The following is a 27,373-nucleotide window of genomic DNA, read 5'->3' on the forward strand; positions in this document are numbered from 1 at the left end:
TTGCAACTGCATGATAAAAAGTTGCAATTGCGTGATACCGTATAAAGTATCACAATTGCGAATTGAAATTAAGTAGAAATTGCAAGATATAAAGTCGCAATTGCAAGAAATAGGGTATGAATTGCGAGATATTAATTTGCAATTGCTTGATATAAAGTCACAACTGCGAAAAAATTAAGTTGTAATTGCGTGATATAAAGTCGGAAAAATAAGGTAGAAATTGTGAGATATAGTCATAATTTTGAGAAATAAAGTAGAAATTTGAAGATATAAAGTCGCAATTGCATGATAAAAAGTTGCAACTGCGGAAAAATATAGTTGCAGTTGCATGATATAAAGTCACAATTGCGAGAAATTGCGACTTTATATCTCATAATTGCGATATTTTAAACTCACTATTTGATTAAACTGCAATTTTACATCACGCAACTGTGACTTAAAGGTGCACTCCGTAACTTTTGTCTTTGTGTCATCTTGTCCTTACACTGACACCTAGCGGCTTGGATGCAGCATCATTTAAAAACAATAGTTTTCAGTTTCAGATGCCATTGTAGAAATGTAGTATTCACAGTCAGCCATGATTACTTTAATCAATGAGTGAAACTGTCAAATAACAGGGCGGTTACTGAGATTAAGCGAGTAGTATTCAGCTGGTCATGTGATTCTAACATGGCAGCCCCCATGTGCGGACCCTCTCCATGTAGAATAAAACAGCTTTTATAAGGTTACTGATATGACTGGAGTCTTCATTTTAATGTGAGTGGTCATGATTTCCTACATATATTGCAAAATTACAGTTTATATCTTTAGGAGTTCAACTTTTTTAATGAGGAAAAAATTCTGAGTGCACCTTTAATATCTCGCATTTGTGAGATAAAGTCAGAATTGAGAGATATAAAATCAGAATAACATTTTTTATTCCATGGCAGGATCAAGGCACCATATATAACTGATTTAATATCACAAGAAAATATTCTCTGAAGTAACACAAACAGAGAAGAGACAACCCTACTCAAAAGACCAGCTTAACCAGCATGCCATTCCCATACTGGTCTAGGCAGGTTTATGATTGTTTGGTGCTTGTCTAGCTGGTAGACCAAGCCTTGTTGAAACACCAGCACACCAGCATCCTATGTTGGGCAAAAGAATTCAAAACGTAACATATGCTGGTGACCAGCTTGTTTTTGTTTTGTTTTTTCAGCAGGGAAAAGGAAATGTTTCCTGTTAATACAAGAGTGTTAGAATGGCTGTACGCTTTACTAACGGAGATCCTCTTTGAACTAGGGGCTTTAGATGGATTATGCCTGGCAACGTCACTAGGAACATCTAAGTACACACAAACACATTCTGTGGTTGAACACACACTAACATGGATAAACACAAGCACATGTAAACCTAGGTGTTTGGGCACAACCATGGAATTGTTTTGATTAAAGTCAGCTGCCTGTAATGTACAGCAACATGATTAACATGCTACAGACATTTACATACTTTCATAAGATTACATTATCCATAAACATTGCAACATAGGTAAATATGACAAATAACACATTAAGCAATATTTTTTTAGTTAAATATATAAATAGGAAAAAAAATCAGCTCCTCAGTTTCCGAGGGATTATGGGATCGTTAAGCGTCCAGTCGATCCGCACTTAAGAATCTCGCTGGAGGATTTGTATTTTTATTTAAACATTTTATTTTTGAAAAAAAAAAAAAAAACACACACACACACACACACACACACACACACACACACACACACACACACACACACACATATATATATATATATATATATATATATATAAACTAATATACAGTTTATACTGTGTGTGTGTGTGTATATATATGTATATATATATATATATATATATATATATATATATATTATGTGCTCGACTGTCCCAGTAGAAAGGGATGTTCTAGACCGTAGCCTGGGAGTTCTAATTTTCATATGTCACACTTATTGCAACTTGAAAAAGAAAAAACACATTAAAAGCAAATCAGCCAAGACTGCAATATATTTCTGTTCTCATCAGGGACATGCTTCCTGATTGATGTACGTTCTCTCGAATATTTTCTTCCTGTCAAAACCAAATTTGTAGAAATGCATTTGGATATTAAGGATTTTGTATGAATTTTCATTATTTTAAAAATACCTTTATTAACACTCTATACACTAGATCTGAATAACTTTTATTGACAGAGTTTATTGTCAGTTCTAACCTTTAGTAAAAGAGAACTGAGAGTTAGAGAATTACAGGATGTCTTGTTAGCATAGAATGTGTCATGCTGAGATGGACAAAAATAGAGATGATGTTTTAGGTTTAGATCAATAAGGAATGACTATTGTATGTGAAAGATGCTTGTCCAACAAGAATGTGTTTAGGTCTCTATAAGAACTGTGTGTAACTGATGATCGGAGAGACACTGTTGTCCCCTGGCCTTGAATAAAGAATCTGGAAGAAGGAATAGCTGACTCAAAAGATTTCCACCACAATACACATAAATTAATTCCGATGAACAATGATACAGTATTTCACACTGATAAGTTAGTAAGTCTCCAGAAGATGCTGACAATGTACCGCAAATTGACTACATGCAATATAATAACCACATGGCTCCGTTTTTCATTTGAGGAGAAGGAGGATGATCATGGTGATTGAATACTATCAAAATCACAAAAATCTTAAAAAATGCCAAGAGTGAAGTTTTCTATCCTGTGTTACACATTATTGAATATTTCCCGTTGAAACAGAAAGGTTTTGGCCCAAGTATACTGACCAAAGTCTTGCACTTATGGGTATTTCCATTTTTTGTCCAATGCACTCATTAGTGCAAGATGACTCATCAATGTTTTTGGTCCATTTTCCCAGAGAAGAAAGATGGCATCCAATTAATGAAACGAGACTGGAGGCGGGGGTTAGAGCTAATTTGATTTATAAAATCACTCAAACATTTTGAGTTTGCTATTCACAAGAAGCATCTGCTGACTTGGACCATGCCTCGCAAAAAAGAGATTTCAGAAGACCTATGATCAAGAGAAATACAAAGTTATCTCGAAGAGCTTAGATATTCATCTGTCCACAGTCAGACAAACTGTCTATAAATGGAGACGACTTAGTACTGTGGCTACTCTCCCTAGAAGTGGCCATCCAGCCAAGATGACTCAAAGGGCACACTGAAGAATGCTCACTGAGGTAAAAAAAGAAACCTAGAGTGACAGCTAAAGACTTGAAAGAATCATTGGAACTGGTTAACATCTCTGTTCATGAGTCTGCTATACAGAAAACATTAAACAGGCATGATGTCCATGGCAGGACACCATGAAGGAAGCCGCAGTTTCCAAAAAAAAAAACATTGCTGCGTGCCTGAAGTTTGTCAAAGACCACCATGACACTCCACAACGCTACTAGGAAAATGTTTTGTGGACTGATGAAACTAAGGTTGAATTGTTTGGGAAGAACATGCAGCACTATGTATGGCGTAAAAAGGGCACCACATACCAACATGAAAACATCATCCCAACAGTGAAGTACGGTGGAGGGAGCATCATGACTTTGCTGTTTCGGGACCTGGACCGCTTGCCATCATTGAGGGAAAAATGAATTCACAAGTTCATCAAGATATCCTGCAGGATAATGTCAGGGTGGCTGTGCGTCAGCAGAAGCTCAGTAGAAGTTGGGTGATGCAGCAGGATAATGACCCTAAACTTCGAAGTAAATCCACTACAGAATGGCTTCAAAAAAAAAGAAAATCCACCTTTTGGAGTGGCCCAGTCAGAGCCCAGACCTTAACCCAATACAAATGCTGTGGAATGACCTCAAGAGAGCCGTTCACATCAGACATCCTAAGAATATGGCTGAGCTGAAGCAGTTCTGTAAGGAAGAATGGTCCCTTCTGAACGTTGTGCAGGTCAAATCCACAGCTACTGGAAACGCTTGATTGAGGTTATGGCTGCCAAAGGAGGATCAACCAGATATTAAATCCAAGGGTTCCCTTACTTTTTCCACAGCACTGTGAATGTTTGAAGGGATGTTTTCAGTAAAGACATGAAATATTATAATTGTGTCTGTGTTGTTAGCTCAAGCACATTGTGTTTGTCTATACTTGTGACTTTCATGAAGATGAGATTACATTGTATGACCAATTACTGCAGAAAACCAGCTAATTCCAAAGGGTTCATATACTTTTTCTTGACACTGTAGATGGCTTCAAAGCTAACAGACATGGACTTAACACCAAAAAATTCCATGGAGCCTTCAGTGCAATAGAAAATGTTATTTCTTTGGTAATCCTCTCTAAAGAAATATTCTGGGTTCAATAAAGTTAAGCTAAAAAAAAAAAAGAAAAAGAAAAAAGAGCAAACCTCAAGGTTACATGTAATATTTGTAGTACATGTATCTCATGTATCATTTGAGCTGTAAAGTCGTTTAAATCATCGTTTTTATGGTTGTTTTAGGGTTTACAGTGTTACGTCATCATGGCAACAAAGTTGTAAAATTGGATAAAACTTTACACAGAAAAGGTTAGTAAGCGATTTTAATCACGCTAAAATTATGTTAACACACATATCATTTACGTCTTGTGGCTTTACTTTTGAAACAGTGAGTATTTTAACATTTCACTTCTGTCACCCAGTTTTTGAAGAAAAGGAGGGATAGGTTGAAATACAGTTTTGTGGTAATCAACATAATGCCACAGATGCTGTAGGTTGAGCTTTACTTCCAATGAACCAGAATATTCCTTAAATTAATTTATGCAAGACATTTCCTCATCACTGTTCAGACTCTCTCAGGCAAAACTGAAATTTCACCTGTGATAGGTAGCCTAGTTTAGCATGTGAAGCAGATGGGATGTGACAGTTCTTTGATACATAATTTGCTCTACACTGTGCAGGTGCTGATTGAACAGGATCATTATTCAGCGATTGCCACCCACTCTTACCACCCCCATTCTGAGTCACAGCCCTGTAGTGAGCATCCACTGGTCTGTTCTTCATCTGAAAGCTCTCTTAGCCCCCCTCCACATCCCCCTTTACATTTCACATCCCCTGTTCATGGTTCTATACACACACCGTCTCAAGTGTTGTCTCGCAAGAACTCATTAACAAATGTTGACAGCAACTCTAGAAGCTCTCCAAGTCTGACTCACTGGTTTTGTCTAACAGTTTGAATGCAACTGGACAACATATATTATTTGTATAATGTTTGAAATACATAAACACTTGCACAAATCCTTCATTGTACGGCTTACCATAAACACTGTGGTGATAGAATTAGTGCATCCTTCAAGGGATTAGAGGAGTTCCTACTTATTCACTCTGACAAAGCAGTGATGGGGAAGAGCGAGGATGTGTGGGGGAAGGGAAACTTGAATTGCATAAACTTCAAGTTCATCTTAGCATGAGGTTGGCACTAAGAACACAGCAAATGAGAGAGCATTTGGGGGAGAGAGTGAGAAATAAAGAGAAGGACTCTTTTAAAGTCCCTCACCCTTGCAATGGAACATGGAGAATAAAATAATTTGCATTGTATTAAAAAAGCATTGCGTTACTACATTTACACATTTGGCAGATGCTTTTATCAAAATGTGAGTGTATTCCCTGGGAATCTAATCTGTGACCTTGTGTAGCTAGTGTTAGGCTGGACCCCTTGAGTTACAGACATAAAATGCAAACTGAACCTATTAAATTAAATTACATTTTTGATTCTTAAAATAAAGCTAATTTCATTAGGGTCTGAATGAGGGGTGCTTCTCTTACTCCCATGGTAATAACATGGAACTTTGATATTATGGTACTTAATGCTTACCATGGTATTTACATTGCAATCCAACTACATACAGATCCAAATAAATACATTTTTTTAGTGCTGCTTCATTGTAAAGTGTCAGCCTTGTTTAGTGCTGTTGTTTGCAAAGTAAACATGTTAGTGTAGTGTAGACTGACAGCTAGTGGTCAAAGGGAAGTTGTTGTTAACTAGAAATCTGCTAAAATCTTAATTAATGGTGCTATTAAAGAAATATTCCAGGTTCAATACAAATTAAGCTCAGTTCGACAGCATATGTGGCATAATGTTGATTACCACAAAAAATCATTTTTGAAAAAAAAGCAAACATTGAGGTTACAGTCAGGAACTTACAATGGAAGTGAATGGGGCCAAGTTTTTGAGGGTTTAAAGGCAGAAATGTGAAGCTTATAATTATAGAACATCCCTCACATTAATTTTTCTGTTAAAACTTGTGTATTATTTGAGCTATAAAGTTGCTTAAATCATAATTTTTACGGCTGTTTTAGGGTTTTAGTGTTTAATGTTTTAGTGTTTAGCGTTACGTCATTACGAGTTGTAAAATTGAACATAACTTTACACAGAAAACGTTAGTAAGCAATTTTATCACACCAAAATTATGTTAACATGCATATTGTTTACGTCTTGTGGCTATACTTTTGAAACAGTGAGTATTTTAACATTTACAGATTGGCCCCATTCGCTTCTATTGCAAGTGCCTCACTTTAACCAAGATTTTTGCTTTTTTTAAGAAAACAATTGGACGAAATGTACTTTTATGGTAATCAACATTATGCCACAAATGCTGTCAAATGAGCTTAACTAGTATTGAACCCGGAATATTCTTACCATATTTTCTAAATATCTCCTCACAAACAGATTAACTGAAAGTATTTTATTTTATTTTTTTAAACTTTTATGTGATATAAAACCATTTGAAGTGCATAGTTACTATGTTCTTTTTTTGTATTATTATTATTGGTAGTAATAATTTTTATTTACTTTTTGTTTTTTAATTAAATAAAAAAAAATAGCCTAAAATGGGACTAAGATTACGAAAGAAATACTAAATCGTAAAACAAAATGTTATCTTTTTCGAGATTTATTCTTATTATGATTCGAGACAAAGCACAAACGTGCTCTCATCCCAGTGAATTAAATATCAAATGTGTAGTTACTGATCAAGGATATTAAAACCACCTTCAATTTCCGTAGTCATGGGCAGCTACTTGAGATCTCGCGATAGTGTCTGTGGCGCGGGATTTGGCTGAAGCAGATGAATGCGCAGTAGAGTTTCTGCAGCGCTGTGGAAATGGCGCCTGTGTTCAAGCAGCAGTACTAGTCGGCGGTTAAGGCGTTTACCTGAAATCCCAGTTTTTCTGTATTGCTACGTACAGGTTTAGCACAACCATACGAGAGTTTATACGCGTCAGTCGAACCCGGATTATGCCCCGGGAAAGAGTTGGTACGAGAGTTGTTTTTAAAGTATTCCCAGTTTTCTTGAGGGCCGTTGTCATCATCAGCGCGCAGGTAATAAAAGCTGAGCGCGAGCTGACTGTTAGACATTCTTGTAACGTCCGGTACATTATTCCTGCGCATATGTGCATATTTGATATATTGCTATTCAAACGCTCTGCGAGTAAACGCATTTTCCTCGCGCGGTGACCATTAGCACGTGCGGCTAGGCTAATGTGAGGGGCTCATGATAAAAGTCTGCGACAGCACGACTGTATTTGCGATATGAACCCCTTTTATGTTTTAAAACACCGTTTAGTATGCGTTTGAATTAATTGGAGGTGTGTAGTGGTTATACTTTGTCTTTTGTTCGTTTATGCTGATGTTTATGGTATAGCTAGCGGTGCTAGTAGCGTGCTGAGGTAAATAAACTTTTCAGCAAAGGCTAACGTCTTCAAATGTATGTTGTATGTGAACTGTACGAGTGACAACACTGATTCTGCCCTTTGTTTGGCCTTTGATGCATGGAAACGTGTTTGAACAGCTAAAATTTGAAAACACCAGATAAATTGTCGTCTAAATGTTTACCACGAAGTGGCGATGCATGATTGTAAATTGAACATGTTTAAGGTATTGGTTGGAAGTAAACACTGGTTTTCTGTATGTACATTGCGACGCACACAAGGAAGGACTTAAGATTTAGTTTAAGATTAGAGTTTTTCTGGAACAAACGCTTTACTGTCACCAACACTGATGCGGGCCTCTAGTTGATGACACAATCCAACAGTTTATGTACTGTCCCTTTTACTTGGGCATCACAATTTATTTTTCTGGAGGCATTATGTCGGTGCATCTTTAATATAGATGAAACGGTGGTAAATATTTTACTGTAAAAATCGTGTCAGGTCTCTGTTTTCCTATGTGAATCTCACGCATGGGTGGGAATTTTGGTCTGCGCGGGCACATGGTTCAGTGTTTGCATCAGATGGCCATGCTTTTCCAGGGGGCACTATTGCCTATTTTAATCCAGTAGAATGAAGAACTGTCCTTGTGGAATGTGTTACCCATCTATAGACATTATCGTATAGTTTAGAGTTTTAGCAAGGAGACTAGATTGAGTTTTTTTTTTTTTAATAAGTGTTATCAGCCTAGGCCAAGAATTTTAAAGTTGGTAAACATAACATTTTGTAAACAGCCTTGTATTACATACTAGGATGATCAAGCACCCGTTCTTAAATAATTCGTTGTATTGTTGCTTTTAGGAGCTTTTTAAATTTTATACCAGTTTAATCACTTTTGTTAACTTTTGCAAAGGTTTTAACCAAGAATGTCAATCTAGAATATGTAAATTAGAATATCTTCCAGGAGTATTGGTGTTTAAAGGAATATTCTGGGTTCAATACAAGTTAAGCTCAATCGACACCATTTGTGGCGTAGTGTTTTTTTTTTTATTTTTTATTTATTTTTTTTTTTATCCTCTTTTTTCCCCAATTTGGAATGCCCAATTCCCACTACTTAGGTCCTTGTGGTGGCGCGGTTACTCACCTCAATCCGGGTGGCAGAGGACAATCTCAGTTGCCTCCGTTTCTGAGACAGTCAATCCTCGCATCTTATCACGTGGCTCGTTGTGCATGACACCGCGGAGACTCCCAGCATGTGGAGGCTCATGCTACCCTCCGCGATCCACGCACAACTTACCACGCGCCCCATTGAGAGCAAGAACCACTAATCGTGACCACGAGGAGGTAACTCCATGTGACTCTACCCTTCCTAGCAACCGAGCCAATTTGGTTGCTTAGGAGACCTGGCTGGAGTCACTCAGCATGCCCTGGATTCGAACTGCCGACTCCAGGGGTGGTTGTCAGTGTCAATACTCGAGCTACCCAGGCCCATGTGGCGTAATGTTGATTACCATGAAAAATAATTTGGACTTTAAAAAAAAAAAAAGGTTGAAGTCGAGGTAATGGTGAGACACTTACAATGGAAGTGAATGGGGCCAGTTTTTGAAGGGCAGAAATGTGAAGCTTAATCAGGGATGGTCACCTTTTTTAAGCTAATTTGTCCAGTCATTTTGTAAAATTTTCTACATTTTCCTTATTAAAATCACTTAAGCTTAAACACTTTAAATGCAACAAAAAGCTTTAAAAACAAATCAACTAAAAATGTCTATCTAGAACACCTGCCACGACTTTCTGCTATGAATTTGCATCCCTGGTTAAAGGTGCTGTAAGCTAATTTTCATGGAAAGGAATGCAACATTTTTTACTACTCCCTGAAAGATATTCATGAAATAAGTGTCCTGAGATATCTTACCAGTCTCTGTGACAGCTCTGGACTCTGTAAACCGCAAACAGAAATGTGTCTGCGTGCTCCGGTCTCTTGATGCTTTCTGCCTGTCAGTCATCTTGCCTGTTCTCATAGTGTTGTAATTGCAGCGAAATATTGAGGCTTAATGCCATTGTTATGCCATGCCCATGTTGCTCATAACTGTTGTCAGTTGAGGGCGCTATTTTGCTGCTGTTGTTTTTGACAACTATTTCTGCTCAATATTGGTCTCAATACAGCTCATTTGGTATCTTTGGAGTGCAGGGTTTTGGAAAAGGGGGCATGGCTAACGCTGTCAACGGCTCCGCTTGACAGCTAGTGAAAATTCTAGAATGGCTAAAATCGCTTACAGCATCTTTAATCCTTCTGTAAAAACTCATGTACTGTTTGAGCTGTAAAGTTATTTAAATCATTGTTTTTAGGGTTATGTCATCTTAGCAGCGAAGTTGTAAAATTGGATATAACTTTAAACAGAAAAGGTTAATAAGTGATTTTATCATACTTGAATCATGTTAATTTGTATATTGTTTATGCCTTTAGGCTACACCTTTTAAACAGTGAGTATATTGGACCCATTGACTTCCATTGCAAGTACTTCACTGTAACTCGGGTGAGACGAGTCGAAATAAATTTTTGTGCTGTCAAAAGCATTTTGTGCCACAAATGCTGTCTATTGATCTTAACTTCTATTGAACCCAAATATTCTTTAAAAGCACAATCTAAATCTTTAACTAATAGCTAAGTGTGACAATTTATCTTCATTTCACAACTCCCTATAATGAATATTTTGGAAAACAAGTGGGAAACATATGTAGCAACTGCTCCATTTGGAAGCACAAATGTGCTGACAACTGCTGTTTTGTAAAGGGCCTTTTGTCCACATGATTTTCAGCATGAGTTTGTGCATGTTGTGCTCCATGCATTAAAGCATGTGTTTTCTCTTCAGTAAGCATGCGTGACCTGGCAGCTCAAGTCACCAGCAGCTTGCTGCGCTTCCCAGAGGTGACGATAGACGCTCTGGGTGAGGATGAAGTTACGCTGGACTCTGTGCTGCATGGGAAATTTACTGTTGGTGAGTTTGGTTTTACACCAATTGAATGTCATATTGGCTGCATGTATGAACTGTAACAATGATGTACGGATAAATGTAATGACATAAGGTATTTCTTTGCTTAAGATTAGATGTCTCTTAATTTTTCCACATTTATCTCACAAATTTTCTTATGTATTGGGAGCAGGGAAGAATGCACTGGCCTGGCTTGCCTGTGGGCCTCAGATGGAGGTGGTTCATGCAGTTACTGGAGAGCGTTTCTCTGCCTACTGCTTCAGCGGGGTGTCCGAGCACCCACCCTCTGTGTTGACAGTAAGAGACTTCTGTTGGTTAAAGCGAACAGGGCTGCTCGTGGGTCTGGATGAAGCAGAAGGCAGCATGCTGTGTCTGTATGATCTTGGCATCTCCCGCGTTGTTAAGGCTGTGGTCATTCCAGGCAGGGTAAGTGTCAATAATGCTATTATCTGACAGTATGGGTAGTTGTATGGAGTTCCTTGATTATGTGAGCACTTAAATCAATCCTGTTAATGCACTAACTCTTAAAAATAAAAAATAAAAATCTTACTGTCTCACTTTGTATGCTGTACTTTATATTATGTAATCTGCTTTCATGGAATTAATTGCTTGTGTTTGTGTGCTTGTATTCCTCATTTGTAAGTCACTTTGCATAAAAGTGTCTGCTTAATTTAAGAATGTAATTTTCTTGGAAAGTTCTGAAATGCACAAAGATTTGTTTATAAAATTGATTCATCAAATGTATCATGGCTGTGTCTCAATATGGCACGCTACACACCAGTTGTTGCACAGAGAGACACTACTGTGAAGGATCATGTGTTTGAAAAGCACATCTGCATTAATCCACTTTTCTTCCACAGATCACAGCCATTGAGCCACTGGTTAGCTATGGAGGGGCAAGTGCTAGCACACAGCATCTGCATCAGAGTCTGCGTTGGTTCTTTGGTGTGGCTGCTGTGGTAACAGACATCGGTCATGTTCTGCTGGTTGATCTCTGTCTGGATGACCTGTCCTGTAGTCAGAGTGAATTGGAAGCTTCAGGTAAGATTGTGGCAGACTGTCTTGTTTTTATTGCCTCGTGACCAAAGTCAAAAGTTTGAGTCATTTAAGTCATTCTGTACCAATTAAAGTAATATGATTGTAGATCGGTCTTGGCAGCAGTTCAGACCCTTCTATAATCTCAAACCATTATTTTCATTTCTTGTTTGGGCTCAGATCTGGAAGTTGTCAATAAATCTCTATCTGAGATTCCTCGGTTAAGAGAGGGCGTGACTCAGCAGGGCAGACACTTGTGTCTGCAGCTTAGCAGCCCCACAGGTACTGGAGCAACAGCCCTGCAGTACATCCAACGCACCAACCAGCTCGCTGTGGGCTTCTCTGATGGCTTCCTGCAGCTCTGGAACATGAAGACCCTCAAAAAAGAGTAAGTAAAGCATCAAGGTTCATAAAGAGCTTGACTTCAGGGTTTCCATGCTCTATGCTGTCTAATGCTTCTAGTGTATGTTACATATGTATTGATGAATCCATTTGCAGTTTGTTTTATTAAACTATGCTCTTCTTGTCTCTAGATATCACTCACAGCTAGAGGGTGGCAGAGTGCCGGTCTATGCGTTTACCTTCCAGGAACCTGAGAATGATCCACGGAACTGCTGCTATTTGTGGGCTGTGCAGTCTGCACAGGATCAGTAAGTTAGCGGTCTCAAGTGCTTCTATTGCAAAACTGTGATTTTTACACACATTACACCTAACATCTGACCTGCATATTTCCTCCTCTGTTGTTGTTTTCTTTCCAGTGAGGGGGATGTGGTTAGTCTTCATTTGTTGCAGCTGGCCTTTGGGGAGAGGAAGTGCTTGACTTCAGGGAAAATTATCTATGAGGTGAAGAGAGTCATGCAGGATTCTCCAATCTGATAGTTTTGGTGGAATGATACCTACTTTTTTAAAGGAGTGTTCTGGGTTCAAAATAGGTTAAGCTCTAGTGGCAGAGTTTTGTGGCAATGTTGATTTCCACAAAAATTATTTAGACACTCCTTTTATTTATATATGTATGATTTTTTTTCTGTGAAGTTATATGCAATATTACAACTTTGTTGTCATGACAACAAAACCCTGTAATTACGTCTTGTGCTTATACCTTTGAAACTGGAGCATTCCTTTAAAAAGTGTTATATATCAGTGTTGTTGAAAATTATTGACAAATTTGTAATGTCTGACTCTCAGGGTCTGGAGTATTGTGAGGAGCGTTACAGTCAGGACCTGAATGGTACATCATTTCCTTTAAGGGCTCAGGCCATTAATACTCGCCTGATCAGTTGTCAGACCATTGAGAAGTTTCGCCACCACCCTGATCGTGACGACAGCATGAATGAAGGTACGTTCACATGTCTTTAGCACATTTTTCTATAACCTTTAAAATTTTTCTTTACTGTTTTCTCTAATCTGTAACTTTTTTTTAATTTTTATTTCTCAGTGGCATCTCCTGATACAAGTGTGTCAGTTTTTAGCTGGCAAGTTAAGTCTTACGGACAAGGTCAACCATCAACCTTCATTGGAGTGTTTGACATTAACAGATGGTACCATGCTCAGATGCCAGATTCACTTAGGTGAGTATGCTTGTAGTAAACCTTAAAAAGTCAAATTTTTATATGCTTTGGAGGGCAGGTGGATGTTGTGTTGCTGTGTCAACAAAGGCTTTAAAATCCTAAGTCCCTTTGTGTTGGCTCATGTAAAAAAAAACACACGCCTTGTGATTTTAGTGACTGTCTTGAAGTAATTATATTTAACTTCTGAAGATCTCACTTCTTACCTCTCTTATTCAGAGCGGGTGAATCCTTGAGGAACTGTCCTTATCTGGCTGTGTGGTCTCTTGACACTGTGGTAGAAATGACATCTCCCTGTCCCCTGATGGACATTCTGGTTCATGAGCGCAGTCTCAGTAGGGGTCTGCCCTACACCAGCCCTCCACCAGAACAGTTCTTCAGTCCTACCACATACAACTTCGGCAAGTCATCCATTAAATTCTTAAATGAAATGTATTATGTTAATTACAGTAATACTGGTATTTCACAGGCTCCATCTGATTCCGAACATCTGTTTGTTGTGATTTTTCTCTTTTTCTAGATGCTAGCTGTTTGCTTAATGCTGGAGTTGTGCACTTTACTTGCTCTGGCTATCAGAAAGAGGTTAGATTTTAACCCCTTTGTTTGGTTTAAATCTTTAGTACTTTTGCTCAGTGTCCAGTATTCAACTCTTATTCTTCTCTTCCAGACCCTGAGCTACTTAAAGAAGGTTGAACCAAATTTAAGTGACCACATCTCTATTGGATACTCACGCTGCCTCATGTCTGGACTCTTGTCCTCTCGCCTGGCTGATATCCAGCCCTCCAACCTGTCACAGGTAACCTATTTAAAATGTTCTCACATATAAATAGTGAACAAGTGTAACTAGTTAATTTAAGTGTTATTAGTTTTTCTTTTGTGTGTCAATGTGGGTGAAATCTATTAAGCTAAAGTAGAACATGTTTATTTGTTTCAGGATGGTTGTATGCCTTATAACAGTGATGTATTTCTTATGGTTTTGATTTGCATTCAGGAGGAGCAGCTTGATGCCATTTTGTGCACTGCTGTGGAGACAAGCTCACTGGGATTCATCACTGGCTGCATTAAACAGTGGACCACTGAGGGTAAAGAAGAGGAAAATGCTTTCCTTACACTTGTCTAATTTGATATCCAGTATATGGGGTGTTAAAAGCATGTACAATCGATTGTGGAACACACTTTTTTTTTTTCTCAATTGCCATTTCCGCATTACTGCATACAGAGCAACCAGGATCAGCTGTCAACCTGCGCTATATACTGGAGTGGGCCTGGAACAAGGTTGTGCACACTAAGGATGAGCTGGATGAAATATGTGAGTATCCTTCACATTCTACACATTTCTCTTTATTCTAAATATGATTTTATTGTGAATTTAAAGGAATGGTTCACCCAAGAATGATAATTCTCTAATCATTTACTCGCCCTTAAGCCATCTCAAACTCGTGTGACTTTCTTTCTTCTGCGAAACACAAAGACAGTTTGGAGCGTGAAAGTGTTGGTCCTCATTAACTTGCATTGTATAGATATTTTCACACCATCTCCATTAAAATATCTTTGTGTTCCGCAGAAGAAAGTCATGCAAATTTTAAACGGCATAAGGGTGAGAATTTCTGATCATAGGTCTTTATTCTGTATCCAGGTGCTCCACTCTTCGACAGCTCCACAAACTTCACAGATCCCCAGACACTGCAGCTGCTACAGCACAGTCAGCGCTTGCTGGCAAACCTCTGCACCATCTTTCACTCTTTGCTTTATGAGGCTCAGGAGCTCACACAGAAAGGTATCAGTACTAGGGCTGTCAAATTAATTTGTAATTTGAATAATAGTCATATTTAAGAAATGTATGTGTGCCAAGAACTGATGATGACTTAAGATCGATCACATTAAAAAAAAAACAAACAAAAAAACGTTTTATCCCCTTTTCTCCCAATTTGAAATGCCTAATTCCCACTACTTGGTAGGTCCTTGTGGTGGCGCGGTTACATCAATCTGGGTGGCAGAGGACAAGTCTCAGTTGCCAACGCTTCTGAGACGGTCAGTCCGTGCATCCTATCACGTGACTCGCTGTGCATGACACCGTGGAGACTTACAGCACTGGAGGCTCATGCTACACTCCACGATCCACACACAGCTTATCACGCGCCCCATTGAGAGCGAGAACCCCTAATTGTGACCATGAGGATGTTACCCCATGTGACTCTACCCTCTCTAGCAACCGGGCCAATTTGGTTGCTTAGGAGATCTGGCTGGAGTCACTCAGCACACCCTGGATTCGAACTCGTGACTCCAGGGGTGGGAGTCAGCGTCAGTACATTCTTGCACTAAAAAAGACTAGACACAGTGCAACAAATACAGTTTAACAGAAAGCAGGTGTCTCAAGATGCTTTTTAAGTTATATTTAATCAGACACAGCGTCTCGAATAAACAAAAACAGCGAAACAAAGACGTTCGTCTAGCGCGCGTTTACATAGAAAAACAAATTGATGGTTGGAAAAGTGTTCGGTATGAACAGCCCCTTAAAGTTGGTGGAGGTACTTGGCCATTACGTCTTGCTCTCTTATAAGTGTTTCTCAGATTAAGCAATGAGTTTTTTTTAAACGCTGTCAGGAAAGATGTTCAACTTGGAAATGTGTGTCTCGAGGTCCTCGCATTCAGTTCCATTCTATTGTGTTCCATCTGATTGAACAGCCCCTGACCTGTGCTCATAGTCTGAGCCGCTTCATCACTGAGTTCAGCCGAATACCTCTGCTATCTGGGAATGTTGCCACCCTACGTACAACTGTAATGAACAAAAAAACAATGTGGTATTTCTGTTATTATGAAACTTGAGTCTGGGGTAGTATACTGTTACCATCAGTGCAAGTGTAGCACCATGTGAACTGTCTGTTGAAGTGTTTCTCTCTCATTTTACTTTTGACTTAAAAAAAATTTGAAAATGAACTGACTAAAGCTTTTTTTTTGTTTATGCATATTAGTTGAAAATTAAATGCGTTTTTTTTTTTTGTTTTTTGTTTTGTTTTTTTTTAACAGCCAGCAATGTTCTTTGCAATAATACAATGGTGCTGTATGGTTTATGTATTTATTGTGCCCTCTTGTGGACCAAGTAAACAACGTCAGTTTAAGAATCAGCTGACTTCAAAATTTTTATATTATTCAAATTTTGAAAATACTTGAGGTAAAAATTCAAATGTAGTTTCTCTGCTCAGTTGACAGCCCTAATCAGTACACTTGCACATCACACCCTTCTGTGTTTGTGTATGTTGAATAGTTCACTGTTGTTGAGATGGTCTTTCAAAGCACTGATATTACTTCTGAATTTTGCTTGTTTATCTCCAGGATTGATTGGACTCATGAACAAATGCATGGTGTCAAGTTTGATCTCCCAGTACTCTCAGGTGGTTCTGTGGTTTTGCCGAACTGGTCTACTTCCAGAGGCCTCTGGTATGACCATGTCCAAAGCTTAACCTTAGATTTGTGATTTGAACATTTGAGTGTATATCATATTTGCATATGCTAAACTGTTTTTCTGTTTAACAGATGAAGTTCTGCAAATATCACGGCCCTTTTATAGTTACTCGATTATTAAGAACTACTACATCGGTCAAAGGGAAGAGTTGCAGAGACTGGCCAAGTAAGTTGCTGATATTTTAAATTGTATTTCAGTAAGTCAATGATTGACTTTGTCTTTCATATAGCCATATATTTGGCTCTGTTGGAGTCATTGCTCTGTGGTTGGCACATGTGCTCTAGACTTGTTTTTCTTAGGAGGGTGATGCGGCTTCAATTGCAGCCTGTGACAAGTCCTAATTTCATTAACACTTTATATGCCCAGTAATTTCTTGTCCATTATTTCTATAAGATATAATAAGACAAATGACCAAAATAATAAATCTAATTCTTTCTGTAGGGACAAGTGGTGTGCAGACTGCCTCATGATTGATGGCCTGGTTAGTCAATGTGGGGAACGTCTTGCTGAACTCTGGAAAAGAGACGAGGGTGGAACAGGACAGTATCCTCCACCATCACTTCATGTCAGTTCAGACTTCAAAATTTGTTTAAAAGAACATTGCCTTCCTCAGCTTTTCTTAATTTTCTTTTTTTGTGCTCTTGTACCTTAACAGGCCTTGCTGGATATTTACCTCCTGGAAAACATTGAAGAATCTGCCAAACATGCCATTGTATCCTTTCTTAACAATCTCTACTGCATCAATGCTATAATATATTCTAATGTGCTTGTCATAAATATTGTGCTCTTTGCCATCAGTTGATAAAGATTATTCCTTGACTCAGCCTTTAAGGTTATTTATTTGCTACTGGATGTGATGTACTCATTTCCCAATAAAAGTGGGGCATCAGTGGAGTCTTTTCCCACAGCGTTCGCCATACCTATTGGTTTAGTAAAACTGGTACAAGGCCTGTGGTTGCTGGATCATCATGATCATGAGGTAAACTGTGGTTTGACTGAAAAATTATTTGCTTTTTTCTGTCTTGTTGAAAACATTTTCCATGAATGCCACATGGTTAAACATATTTGCACCTATATACAAGTATTATTGGAGACAATCTTTTACTTGGCAGATTTTAAAATATACAGAGAAAATACAAGACATTGGAAGAATATCAGTTGAAAACACTTCTGCTACAGTATATTTGTGTGACCACGATGCCTTATGGAGAACTTGTGGTTTTCTCTACCAGAGGTCTTTGGAGCTGCTATTGCACCCAGCCACCAGTCACTCTCTGTGGAGCTGGCAACATAACCGCGTCCTGCAAGCTTTGATGTGCCAACAGAAGCACAGCATTGCACTTCGTTACCTACATGTGATGAAGCCTCCGCTATGCACTACCAACGAAGCCAAGCTGTGCCTCTCTGTTCTGCTCCATAACAGGTAGAAATGCATTACTTCTGGGCTCTGTTGGGAAAGGAGCATGCCATGTATCTTAGTCGATTGCTTCCTTATAATTTAAAAGTGTACATTTTATTGGGCTCATTTGTAGTTGTGAGTCTCTTAATTTGGTCTGTGTTGGCGAACAGATGTATTGTGGAGGCCTGGGCGTTGTTAAGGCAGCACTGTAATAAGTTAAACATGGAGGAGGTGATGAGATTTCTCTTTGAGACCTCTCAGGAACTGGGTCTGATGAAAGAGCTACTGAAGCTGCCCCTTGGACTGGCAGAGAAGGTGAAATTCCATCACTAATCTGGAATTTTGTTTTAAAGTAATACCAGGGTGCATATTTGATCAAAATTCTTGTTAGACTGCAGGATAAACATCATCTTTCAAGCAATTTTTCTAAATGTACCTGTGCAGGAGTGCTTGGAACGGTTCCTTCAAAGCACTGGAGGTTTCCAGAATAGGGAGATGCTTATGGTCCACTACCTCCAGCAGGCAAATTATGTGTCTGCCCTTCAACTCAACCAGACCCTCAAATTGAACCTTGCAGTATGTTCATTTCCATATTATACTCTATTTAGTCTTATTGTTTGGGGGGAAAAAATGTATTGTACGCACATCTGCAACTATAATTATTTTGTTTGATTCAGACTGATCGGGATCCTAAAATGAAGGAAAGGTCAAACACAAGGAACTCTATTCTAAATCAGTACGGGAAAGTTCTTCCTCGAGTTCAACGGAAACTAGCCATTGAACGAGCAAAACCGTACCAACACCCTGCTACAATCCACACAGAAGGTACCTGTGATGGTCATAGTAACTGTGACATAAGTCTCGTCATCAAGCTGGTGTTTTTTCTCTTGATTTGACCTGTATTATATTCATCTTTCACCCCTAGTTAAAAGACCCCAGCCTCTGTCCACTGTAGCTAAACGTTCAGCTTCTGAAACTGTTATGACAAGAGCAGCCTTTATTAATAATGTCCTCTCAAAGATCGAAGAAGTGTGGGTTGGCAAGAACCCCTCTCCAGAGTCATCTCCTTACAAAAGGTATTATCTTTTAACTTTTTTTTTCTGCCTAAATTTTGTCTTTAGATTGCTGCTTTTTTTTTTTTTTTAACCTTATTCTAAGAAAATATTTTGATGTTTCTTTCCTTTGCAGCCCCAGAGAGTCAGAGTTACCAGGTTCTAGCCTACATCCTCCTCCTCCAAATCTACTTGAGCCCTTTGTGGGAACACCTGTCAACATGTTAACCAAGAGGATGTCCAGGTAAACACTAAAAACTATTAGTACTTTGTACTAATACTAACTATTAGTGCTTTGTGATTTTTCTTGTGATACATTCTTGTAACATTACCTTTGTTTTATCCCCAGGCTTCTGGATTTGGTCGTGAAGCCATCTTCACAAAGTTCTCCAGAGAGTTCTAATTTGCCGGGAACGCCTTTAAGACCCATTACCTCATGGGCTGGCCCAAAAAGCATCAGCAAGGCTCCTGAGCTCAATCTGCTACAAACTCCACAAGTGGTAAAGGTAAGACACCCTTCTTACAGAAAGCATACAGTGCATCCGGAAAGTATTCACAGCGCTTCACTTTTTCCACATTTTGTTATGTTACAGCCTTATTCCAAAATTGATTAAATTCATTATTTTCCTCAAAATTCTACAAACAATACCCCATAATGACAACGTGAAAGAAGTTTGTTTGAAATCTTTGCAAATTTGTTAAAAATAAAAAAACGGAAAAAAATCACATGTACATAAGTATTCACAGCCTTTGCTCAATACTTTGAAGCACCTTTGGCACCAATTACAGCCTCAGGTCTTTTTGAGTATGATGCTACAAGCTTGTCACACCTATTTTTGGGCAGTTTCTCCCATTCTTCTTTGCAGGACCTCTCAAGCTCCATCAGGTTGGATGGGGAGCGTCGGTGCACAGCCATTTTCAGATCTCTCCAGAGATGTTCAATCAGGTTCAAGTCTGGGCTCTGGCTGGGCCACTCAAGGACATTCACAGAGTTGTCCCGGAGCCACTCCTTTGTTATATTGGCTGTGTGCTTAGGGTCGTTGTCCTGTTGGAGGATGAACCTTCGCCCCAGTCTGAGGTCCAGAGCGCTCTGGAGCCGGTTTTCATCAAGGATGTCTCTGTACATTGCTGTATTCATCTTTCCCTCGATCCTGACTAGTCTCCCAGTTCCTGCCGCTGAAAAACATCCCCACAGCATGAAGCTGCCACCACCATGCTTCACTGAAGGGATGGTATTGGCCAGGTGATGAGCGGTGCCTGGTTTCCTCCAGATATGATGCTTGCCATTCAGGCCAAAGAGTTCAATCTTTGTTTCTCATGGTCTGAGAGTCCTTCAGGTGCCTTTTGGCAAACTCCAGGCAGGCTGTCATTTGCCTTTTACTGAGGAGTGGCTTCCTTCTGGCCACTCTACCATACAGGTCTGATTGGTGGAGTGCTGCAGAGATGGTTGTTGTTCTGGAAGGTTCTCCTCTCTCCACAGAGAAACGCTGGAGCTCTGTCAGAGTGACCGTTGGGTTCTTGGTCACCTCCCTGACTAAGGTGCTTCTCCCCCGATCGCTCAGTTTGGCCAGGTGACCAGCTCTATTAAGAGTCCTGGTGGTTCCAAAATTCTTCCATTTACGGATGATGGAGGCCACTGTGCTCATTGGGACCTTCAATGCTGCAGAAATTGTTCTGTACCCTTCCCCAGATCTGTGCCTCGATACAATCCTGTCTCAGAGGTCTACAGACAATTCCTTGGACTTCATGGCTTGGTTTGTGCTCTGACATGCACTGTTAATTGTGGGACCTTATATAGACAGGTGTGTGCCTTTCCAAATCATGTCCAATCAACTGAATTTACCACAGGTGGACTCCAATCAAGTTGTAGAAACATCTCAAGGATGATCAGTGGAAACAGGATGCACCTGAGCTCAATTTTGAGTGTCACGGCAAAGGCTGTGAATACTTATTTATGTACATGTGATGTTTTTTTTTGTTTTGTTTTTTTTTTGTTTTTTAATTTGCAAAGATTTCAAACAAACTTCTTTCACGATGTCATTATGGGGTATTGTTTGTAGAATTGAGGAAAATAATGAATTTAATCCATTTTGGAATAAGGCTGTAACATAAAATGTGAAAAAAGTGAAGCGCTGTGAATACTTTCTGGATGCACTGTATGTGTGTATATGTGTAGTGTTATATATAATTATAATTATCATTATTACAAATTACTGAATTCGCACTCGGATTCAAAGCTTTCAACCCTCACTGTGGTGAACGACTTCGATTTGCATAGGGTTGTATCTGATCCCGCCATTGGTGTTTGTTTTAAAAAGTGAACACCCTCTTAAAAACTCCTTGGTATTTCTTTAGAGAGCTCGAGCCTTGGCATCAGGTCCGGTTTTCTCAGCCTTTACCCCACAGTCTATTCTAAGGAGCAGCCTACGTCCCACTCCTGTGGCCACACCCTCTGCCTCCCCAGGTCGATCCATCACTCCCCCTCTCCACCCCAAAGAGAGTCGTATTACCTTCATAGAGGAGGCTGACTCTCCTGAACCTCCCAAGGGTACCGTCCACTGGAACACTGGGGTAGGATTGCATGTAGTCACAATTTAAAAGCCTATCCAACAAGTATATAAAAGATTTCATGTGTTGCCATAGCCAGAATATATTTTTAGATAAATAGTTTTGCAATTGTAACATGGTTGTAATACTTTTCAGATGGCCATTAATAGGGAGAGCAATACATCTAAGAGATCTTCCCCACCTCCCAAAGCAATCATCAAGGCCTGGAGTGAACATTCAGATGCGGAAGAGGATGAGAAAGAACTGAGCAGGACCAGCATGCCCTCGCTGGAAGAGAGAGAGAACACTGATGTAGAATCTGAGACTGGATCTTCTGTTAAAGAGATCCCTGCAGTGGTGACCAAACGAGTGCTTCCCACTCTTGTGCGACGCCCTAGTCTTGGGCAAGAAACGAGTCTAGTGTCCAACCAGTCTGATAGCACTCTTGAGTTCCATGATGCTCCAGCTCCTGAGGATTTTATGGAAGCACTGAAAGAACATCATGTGGACAACAGCATGGATCGGGAGGTGACTGTAAGACTTCCTAACACTTCAGAGGAAGATTTACCCCCAGTAAGAGATTGCTTTACAGCAGAGTTGCCCTCTGTTGCCAAGCCTGATAAAGACCAGAATACAGATGAGAACAGGACTGAGCAAAATTTGTCCAGTGGCGAGAGGCCTTTAGACACACAGCAAGCTCAGCAACAGAGTCTTGAGCTTGAGGTTAATGTTGAGAACAATCTCAAAAAGGAAGTGACTGAGGAGCAGTGTGAGGAAACTTCAGAGGCTCTGGTTCTCAAGCTGGACTTTATGGAACCAGAACATGTACTTCCAGTTGAGGAGCCAAGAGTAGAATCTTTGGCTGAGGTTTCAGTACACCATGAAATACAGGAAACAACTAAAGCTGAAGAATCGGTTAATGAATCTTCCATCTTTCATGAAGCTGTCATTCCTCTGGCTGAAGAGACTGCAGACTGTAAGTCCACTGATGAAAATGCTGCTCCTGACACTGCAGAAGAACCAATTGTCACCAAGCAATCAGAACGGTTACCAGAAAAACCAGTCAGTGAGGCCTTCGTTTTGTCTGAGCTTCCATCAGTTGAGTTGGTCCACCATGGACCTGTGGCTGATGCTGCACTGCATACACAAATTACTGGTGAACATGAGAACAATGAGGAATCAATGGAAATCTCAGGTGAGAGCCTACAAGATGTGGGACAATCAAATACAAGGAACATACATTTTCTTTTTTCTGACTTGTGCCAGCTTTTTATTGTATAGTAGTTTTTGCTGTTGATGTTGGAAAGTTATTTTTAAGACATCTGAAGTTTAGTGTTTTGTTTTTTTTTTGTTGTTGTTTTTGTGGTGTTAATACATATTCAAGCTCTCAAATTGATTTGTTATAGATTTGGATGCTTTTGTGGAACAGCATTTATTTGGCCCAGATCTTTCCTCACCCTTGACCCGGTACAGTATTAAATCAGAGGCATCACTGAAAAGGTACTCTGCACACTGCTTCACTTATTTTTAGACTTTGATATTTACTGCAGTTTTTCTGTTAATAACATTTATTTTTTATTTTTTTGCTCAATACTCTATATAGTGAACCAGTTTGTGACATCAAGGAAGTTCAACCTGAGAATGCTGCAAATCTGAAAACGCAGACATCTGTCACCTCATCAGAACCTGCATCCTCAGAGTCCAGATGTAAGTCTCTCTCAGACTCGGCTTTCATTTTTGAGTGAAGTATCCCTTAAACGTTAAAAAACATTACAAATTTCAAAATTCTTCCAATAGCTGTAGTGACGTTGAATGACAGTGATGAGCTTACTAGTGCTGAATCTGAGGACGAGACTGAGGATGAAGAAACTGGAGATGACAGGGCAGAGGACTCGGGTAGTGAAGTTGAGATCATAGAGGAAGTGAAGGGTAATGGTAGCTATAGCCACCAGCCTGGTCCTGCCCTTTACTTGGAGGAACTCCCACCAAATGAGCAGTACTTCCAAGAACAAGCCAGTGCCATGCTCTCACTGATCACTCCTGAGGCACAGTTGAAAGTGAGTGTATTAATGAAGTCTCTTATTACTTATTTGATCTAATTTAGTCTGCTTTGCCTCTTACACTTTCTTAACCCAAGCGCTGTTGCAGCTGGTAAGTACAAAATACAAAAACTCTGAAAAAACATGGAAGTTGTTGTGCCTGGTTAAGAGTGTTTGTCCCAGTAATCTGTCATGATTTTTAATTGAGGTATATTGTAAATTGGACCTCTTCTTCTGACTTTTTACTTCGCAGGTTGTAGACAGAGACATGCAAGAGGAGGAAGGTGAAGTTCTAATGGTTGGCCTTGACCCTGCAGATCTAGATGAGGAAGATGCTGTGTGTTATACTAAGCTAAAACCTTCCACCACCCTCCTGGTGCCTGTAGAGCTAGCTGAGCAGCATAGGCATCTTATAGATGGAGCAATTTTGCAGACCCACAGCAGTGAGGGTCAAGCAGACTCTGGATTTACACTAATGTTGGAGCCTGATGTGGAGGAGCTGCCTATCACTTCAGAGTTGGACCCCAATTATCAATTGCTACCTCTACACGAGGAAGAACAACCTCAGGATATGGAGAATCAGCTTGCAACAAACTCGGAGGTTGTCGTTTTGGAACATGCTGTTCATGTTCCAGACGACAACGATTTAAAACAAGTAAAAGTCTTTGTGTCAGACATTGAACCTGTTGTCATTGGTGCTCCTGAAATCAAAGAGCAACCAGACAGACCAAATGAGGTACACCATGAACAGATGGTGGAAACAACAGCCATACCAGAATCAGGACCTTCTCTTCAAGAGACAGAAGGACTTGCCAATGGTGACAGGATAGATTCTGGTCCTTTTGAGATGCAGGAAGAATCATATGCCCCTCTTCATGAGGAGGTATTGGAGTCTTCTCTGCCAGAGAATGTCTTGCCCCCAGAAATGCTTTTGGTAGACGCGAATGAGGATGCAAAATTGGATGCAGGGATGTTATCTCTTGCTAAAGAAAATGCAACTGAATCTAGCCAAGTAGGAAATGCACCCTCATTGGCTGGAGAATTTAAGGAACTTTCCACGACAAAAGAGTTGGCAAGACCAAAGTCTCCAGCAAAATCTAGGTCGCCTGCAAGATCTAAAGTACAAAGATATGAAAAAGATAGAGAGGAAGATTTAGAGAACTTCAAAGAGGTGCCACGTAGCCCATCACGTAAGACAAGGAAAACGGTCACGTTTCCTGTGACCAACCTTGATGCTGAGAAACATCTTACTGAGGAGGAGCAAATGGATTCTCAGGTACCTTCAACACCAAGACGTGTTACAAGGAGTGGCAAGCAACTACAAGACTGTCAAGTTCCCGTTACACCCAGAAGAAGCACAAGAAAAGCAGATGCAGAACAGAGGGATAACAAGGATGACCATAAAATGCCTTCTGCAAATGTATCAAAGCCATCAAGTCCAGCACGAAAGACCCCGCAGAAAGCCACACCTAGGAAAGGATCCCGAAGAACCAGGAACACAACAGTGGATGAAGATGTTGAGGCCCTGTCCACAGACCTTCCTCCAAATGATTATTCAGAACTGCAGGCCAGACAGAGAACCAGAAAAGCACAAGTAACCATCGTTGATGTTCCAGAAACACATCAAGTAGTCCCAGACGAGAGGGTACAGTCTGCCAAAGTACATAGCAGTCCTAGTAGGGTTACACGCAAGTCCACCAGAGGACTTTCATTAGAATGTTTCCAACAGGATCCTCCAGAAGATGCTGTAGCTCTAAATCAACCCCTTAAAACTCCTCCAAGGAGCAGGAGAAAGACCGTATCCAGGACTATGGAGAAAGCTAACAATGCCACCTTCATTATTGATGATGCACAACTTAAAAGTGTTTCTAGACACTTAACCAGGAGCCAACATTGGAATCAAAAAGAGACTCCTGGCAAAGAGAGTGAAGACTTGGTTCCTCTTGAACTGGAGACTGATGTTCCCCTGGCTGATTCCCTTGCAGAACGACTCAAAGGCAAGGAAGCCAGCAAGGAGAGTGTTCCGGTTGTAACTGAAATAATACGTACCAAAAGAGGAACCAATAGATCTGCAGCATCACTGAATGAAACTGTGAATGCAGTCATTGAAGAATCAAAATTGGTGGTATCTGATGAAACGCAAGAACCTGTGAGCAAGTCACTTGAAAATGCTAGACGTACACGAGCAAGCAAGGTGTCAAAACACCTTGTCGAACAGAATTCTTCATCTGTCAGTGTTTCGGTCACTTCCACAGCTGACTTGAAAAAAAGAAGAGGTAGTGGCAGTTATGTCAGTCAATGTTGTTATACCTCTTTGTACAGTAATTTACACTTTCCACTATCGTGCCCTTAATTTCAATGTATTCACTATCATTTCTTTTCAGGGAGGAGAAAAGGAGCAGTTGTACAAAATGATACTGAAGTGCCAGAGATATTGACCCCTCTTGTGCCTCGAACACGAAGCTCAGAAGATGCAACTGAATCTCAATCCAATGAGGTTAACAGCTCTCCCATTATGTTCAGTACCATGTTCAGTATATCTCTTTGGTAAATTAAGAGTCAAAAGGGGCAAATAACTAGTTTAATTTAAAAAATAAATAAATTATACATAGTGTGCTGGATTAGATGCAGAATGCTTCATAAGGTCCTATTTGTTATACAGGACAACGGCCCAATGGTAGATGTTGCAGTGGAAACTGAGGCTGTCAAACCCAGAAGGAAGAGAACAACCAGGTGAACTGTCCATGTTACAAGTAGTCTTATTGAAATTGGCATAAATTGGCTTTAGTTTTAATGTCATGTCCTATTTAATTAATATGTTTGATCTATTGTCTGTTAAACAGAACAAAAGCTGCCCCAGAACCTCCACCCCCAGTTGAGATCAGATTTCTCTCCCCACTGGCCAGTCCAGTTGAACCAATTGCTAGAACCAGAAAAAGAACTGATGAAAAGGAAACACCCTCACTTAGGATGAACCTACGCCGTAAACGCATGATGGATGCCATTTTTCCCAAACCTGTTACACGGAGGAAGAAACTTTGATTGTGATTCAGAAATCTTTGTTTGGACTATTCTCCCAATGCACTGAAATGTGCATTACCATTTGATTGCTTTTTCTGCTCTCCTTGTTTCTTAAGAACTTTGCAACTGCCTGTTTTATAACGAAGATAATCAATGAATAATGTTGGGGATACATAAACATCTAATTTGGGATAAATCATTTTATATAAATGATGCTTACAGTGAGGAGCACTGAAGGACTTAAGCACCAAATAGGAGATGACTTAGTTTTTAAATGTGTTTCTACTAATTGATGCAAATGTAAATAGCCTTTTAGATATGTTATAAATAAAATTTGATAATTATTTTGTTACCTCTGTTTATAAGAAAGACTGCGCAACAAATGTAAAGCCACAGCATACAAAAAAAATGTTTATGGTTGTGCCACTTGGGTGATGTAATTCATATAGATTAATGCCTTGCACTGGCTGAAAGTGTAATAAGATTGTCCACGTTAAATGGGTGGACTTTTTGCATTGATGCATGGCACTTGGTCGTCTCTATCTTGAGGTCTGAAGCTGGAGAACACTGAGCTGTTTGTTCATTGCAGACAATGTAAAAAACAAAACAAAATTTAA

General features: G+C 39.7%; 1 protein-coding gene across 3 annotated transcripts; it reads left to right on the top strand.

The window, feature by feature from the left end:
• Positions 1-7,070: 7,070 nt before the first annotated feature.
• LOC127455616 (protein ELYS-like) lies at positions 7,071-27,100 on the top strand. Of its 3 annotated transcripts, none has more exons than XM_051723665.1 (36): positions 7,071-7,319; positions 10,516-10,641; positions 10,808-11,061; positions 11,496-11,676; positions 11,851-12,058; positions 12,204-12,320; positions 12,429-12,513; positions 12,856-13,006; positions 13,106-13,238; positions 13,455-13,636; positions 13,756-13,817; positions 13,903-14,031; positions 14,227-14,317; positions 14,455-14,544; positions 14,872-15,012; positions 16,569-16,673; positions 16,770-16,863; positions 17,140-17,263; positions 17,354-17,410; positions 17,531-17,677; positions 17,931-18,121; positions 18,268-18,412; positions 18,542-18,673; positions 18,775-18,922; positions 19,023-19,173; positions 19,286-19,393; positions 19,499-19,655; positions 21,505-21,720; positions 21,853-22,891; positions 23,103-23,196; positions 23,300-23,403; positions 23,494-23,753; positions 23,989-26,011; positions 26,120-26,232; positions 26,398-26,468; positions 26,579-27,100. In XM_051723665.1, the coding sequence occupies exons 2-36, from the start codon at positions 10,521-10,523 to the stop codon at positions 26,775-26,777; spliced, it is 7,623 nt and encodes a 2,540-aa protein (XP_051579625.1). In that variant the 5' UTR covers positions 7,071-7,319; positions 10,516-10,520; the 3' UTR covers positions 26,778-27,100. The 3 variants fall into 3 exon arrangements, with proteins under 3 accessions (XP_051579625.1, XP_051579624.1, XP_051579626.1); XM_051723664.1 differs by having other exon boundaries at positions 7,071-7,254; XM_051723666.1 differs by lacking the exon at positions 7,071-7,319 and adding an exon at positions 7,327-7,666.
• The last annotated feature ends 273 nt before the right edge of the window (positions 27,101-27,373 follow it).

The sequence above is a fragment of the Myxocyprinus asiaticus genome, chromosome 17, assembly GCF_019703515.2.
Source record: "Myxocyprinus asiaticus isolate MX2 ecotype Aquarium Trade chromosome 17, UBuf_Myxa_2, whole genome shotgun sequence".
NCBI classification, from domain to species: domain Eukaryota; kingdom Metazoa; phylum Chordata; class Actinopteri; order Cypriniformes; family Catostomidae; genus Myxocyprinus; species Myxocyprinus asiaticus.

Bases quoted from the DNA above. Each gene is read 5' to 3' on its own strand.
- LOC127455616 (XM_051723664.1), top strand. The intron at 17,411-17,530 runs GTATCCTTTCTT...TCAGCCTTTAAG, and splicing joins AATCTGCCAAACATGCCATT to GTTATTTATTTGCTACTGGA. The intron at 19,174-19,285 runs GTATTATCTTTT...TTTCCTTTGCAG, and splicing joins GAGTCATCTCCTTACAAAAG to CCCCAGAGAGTCAGAGTTAC.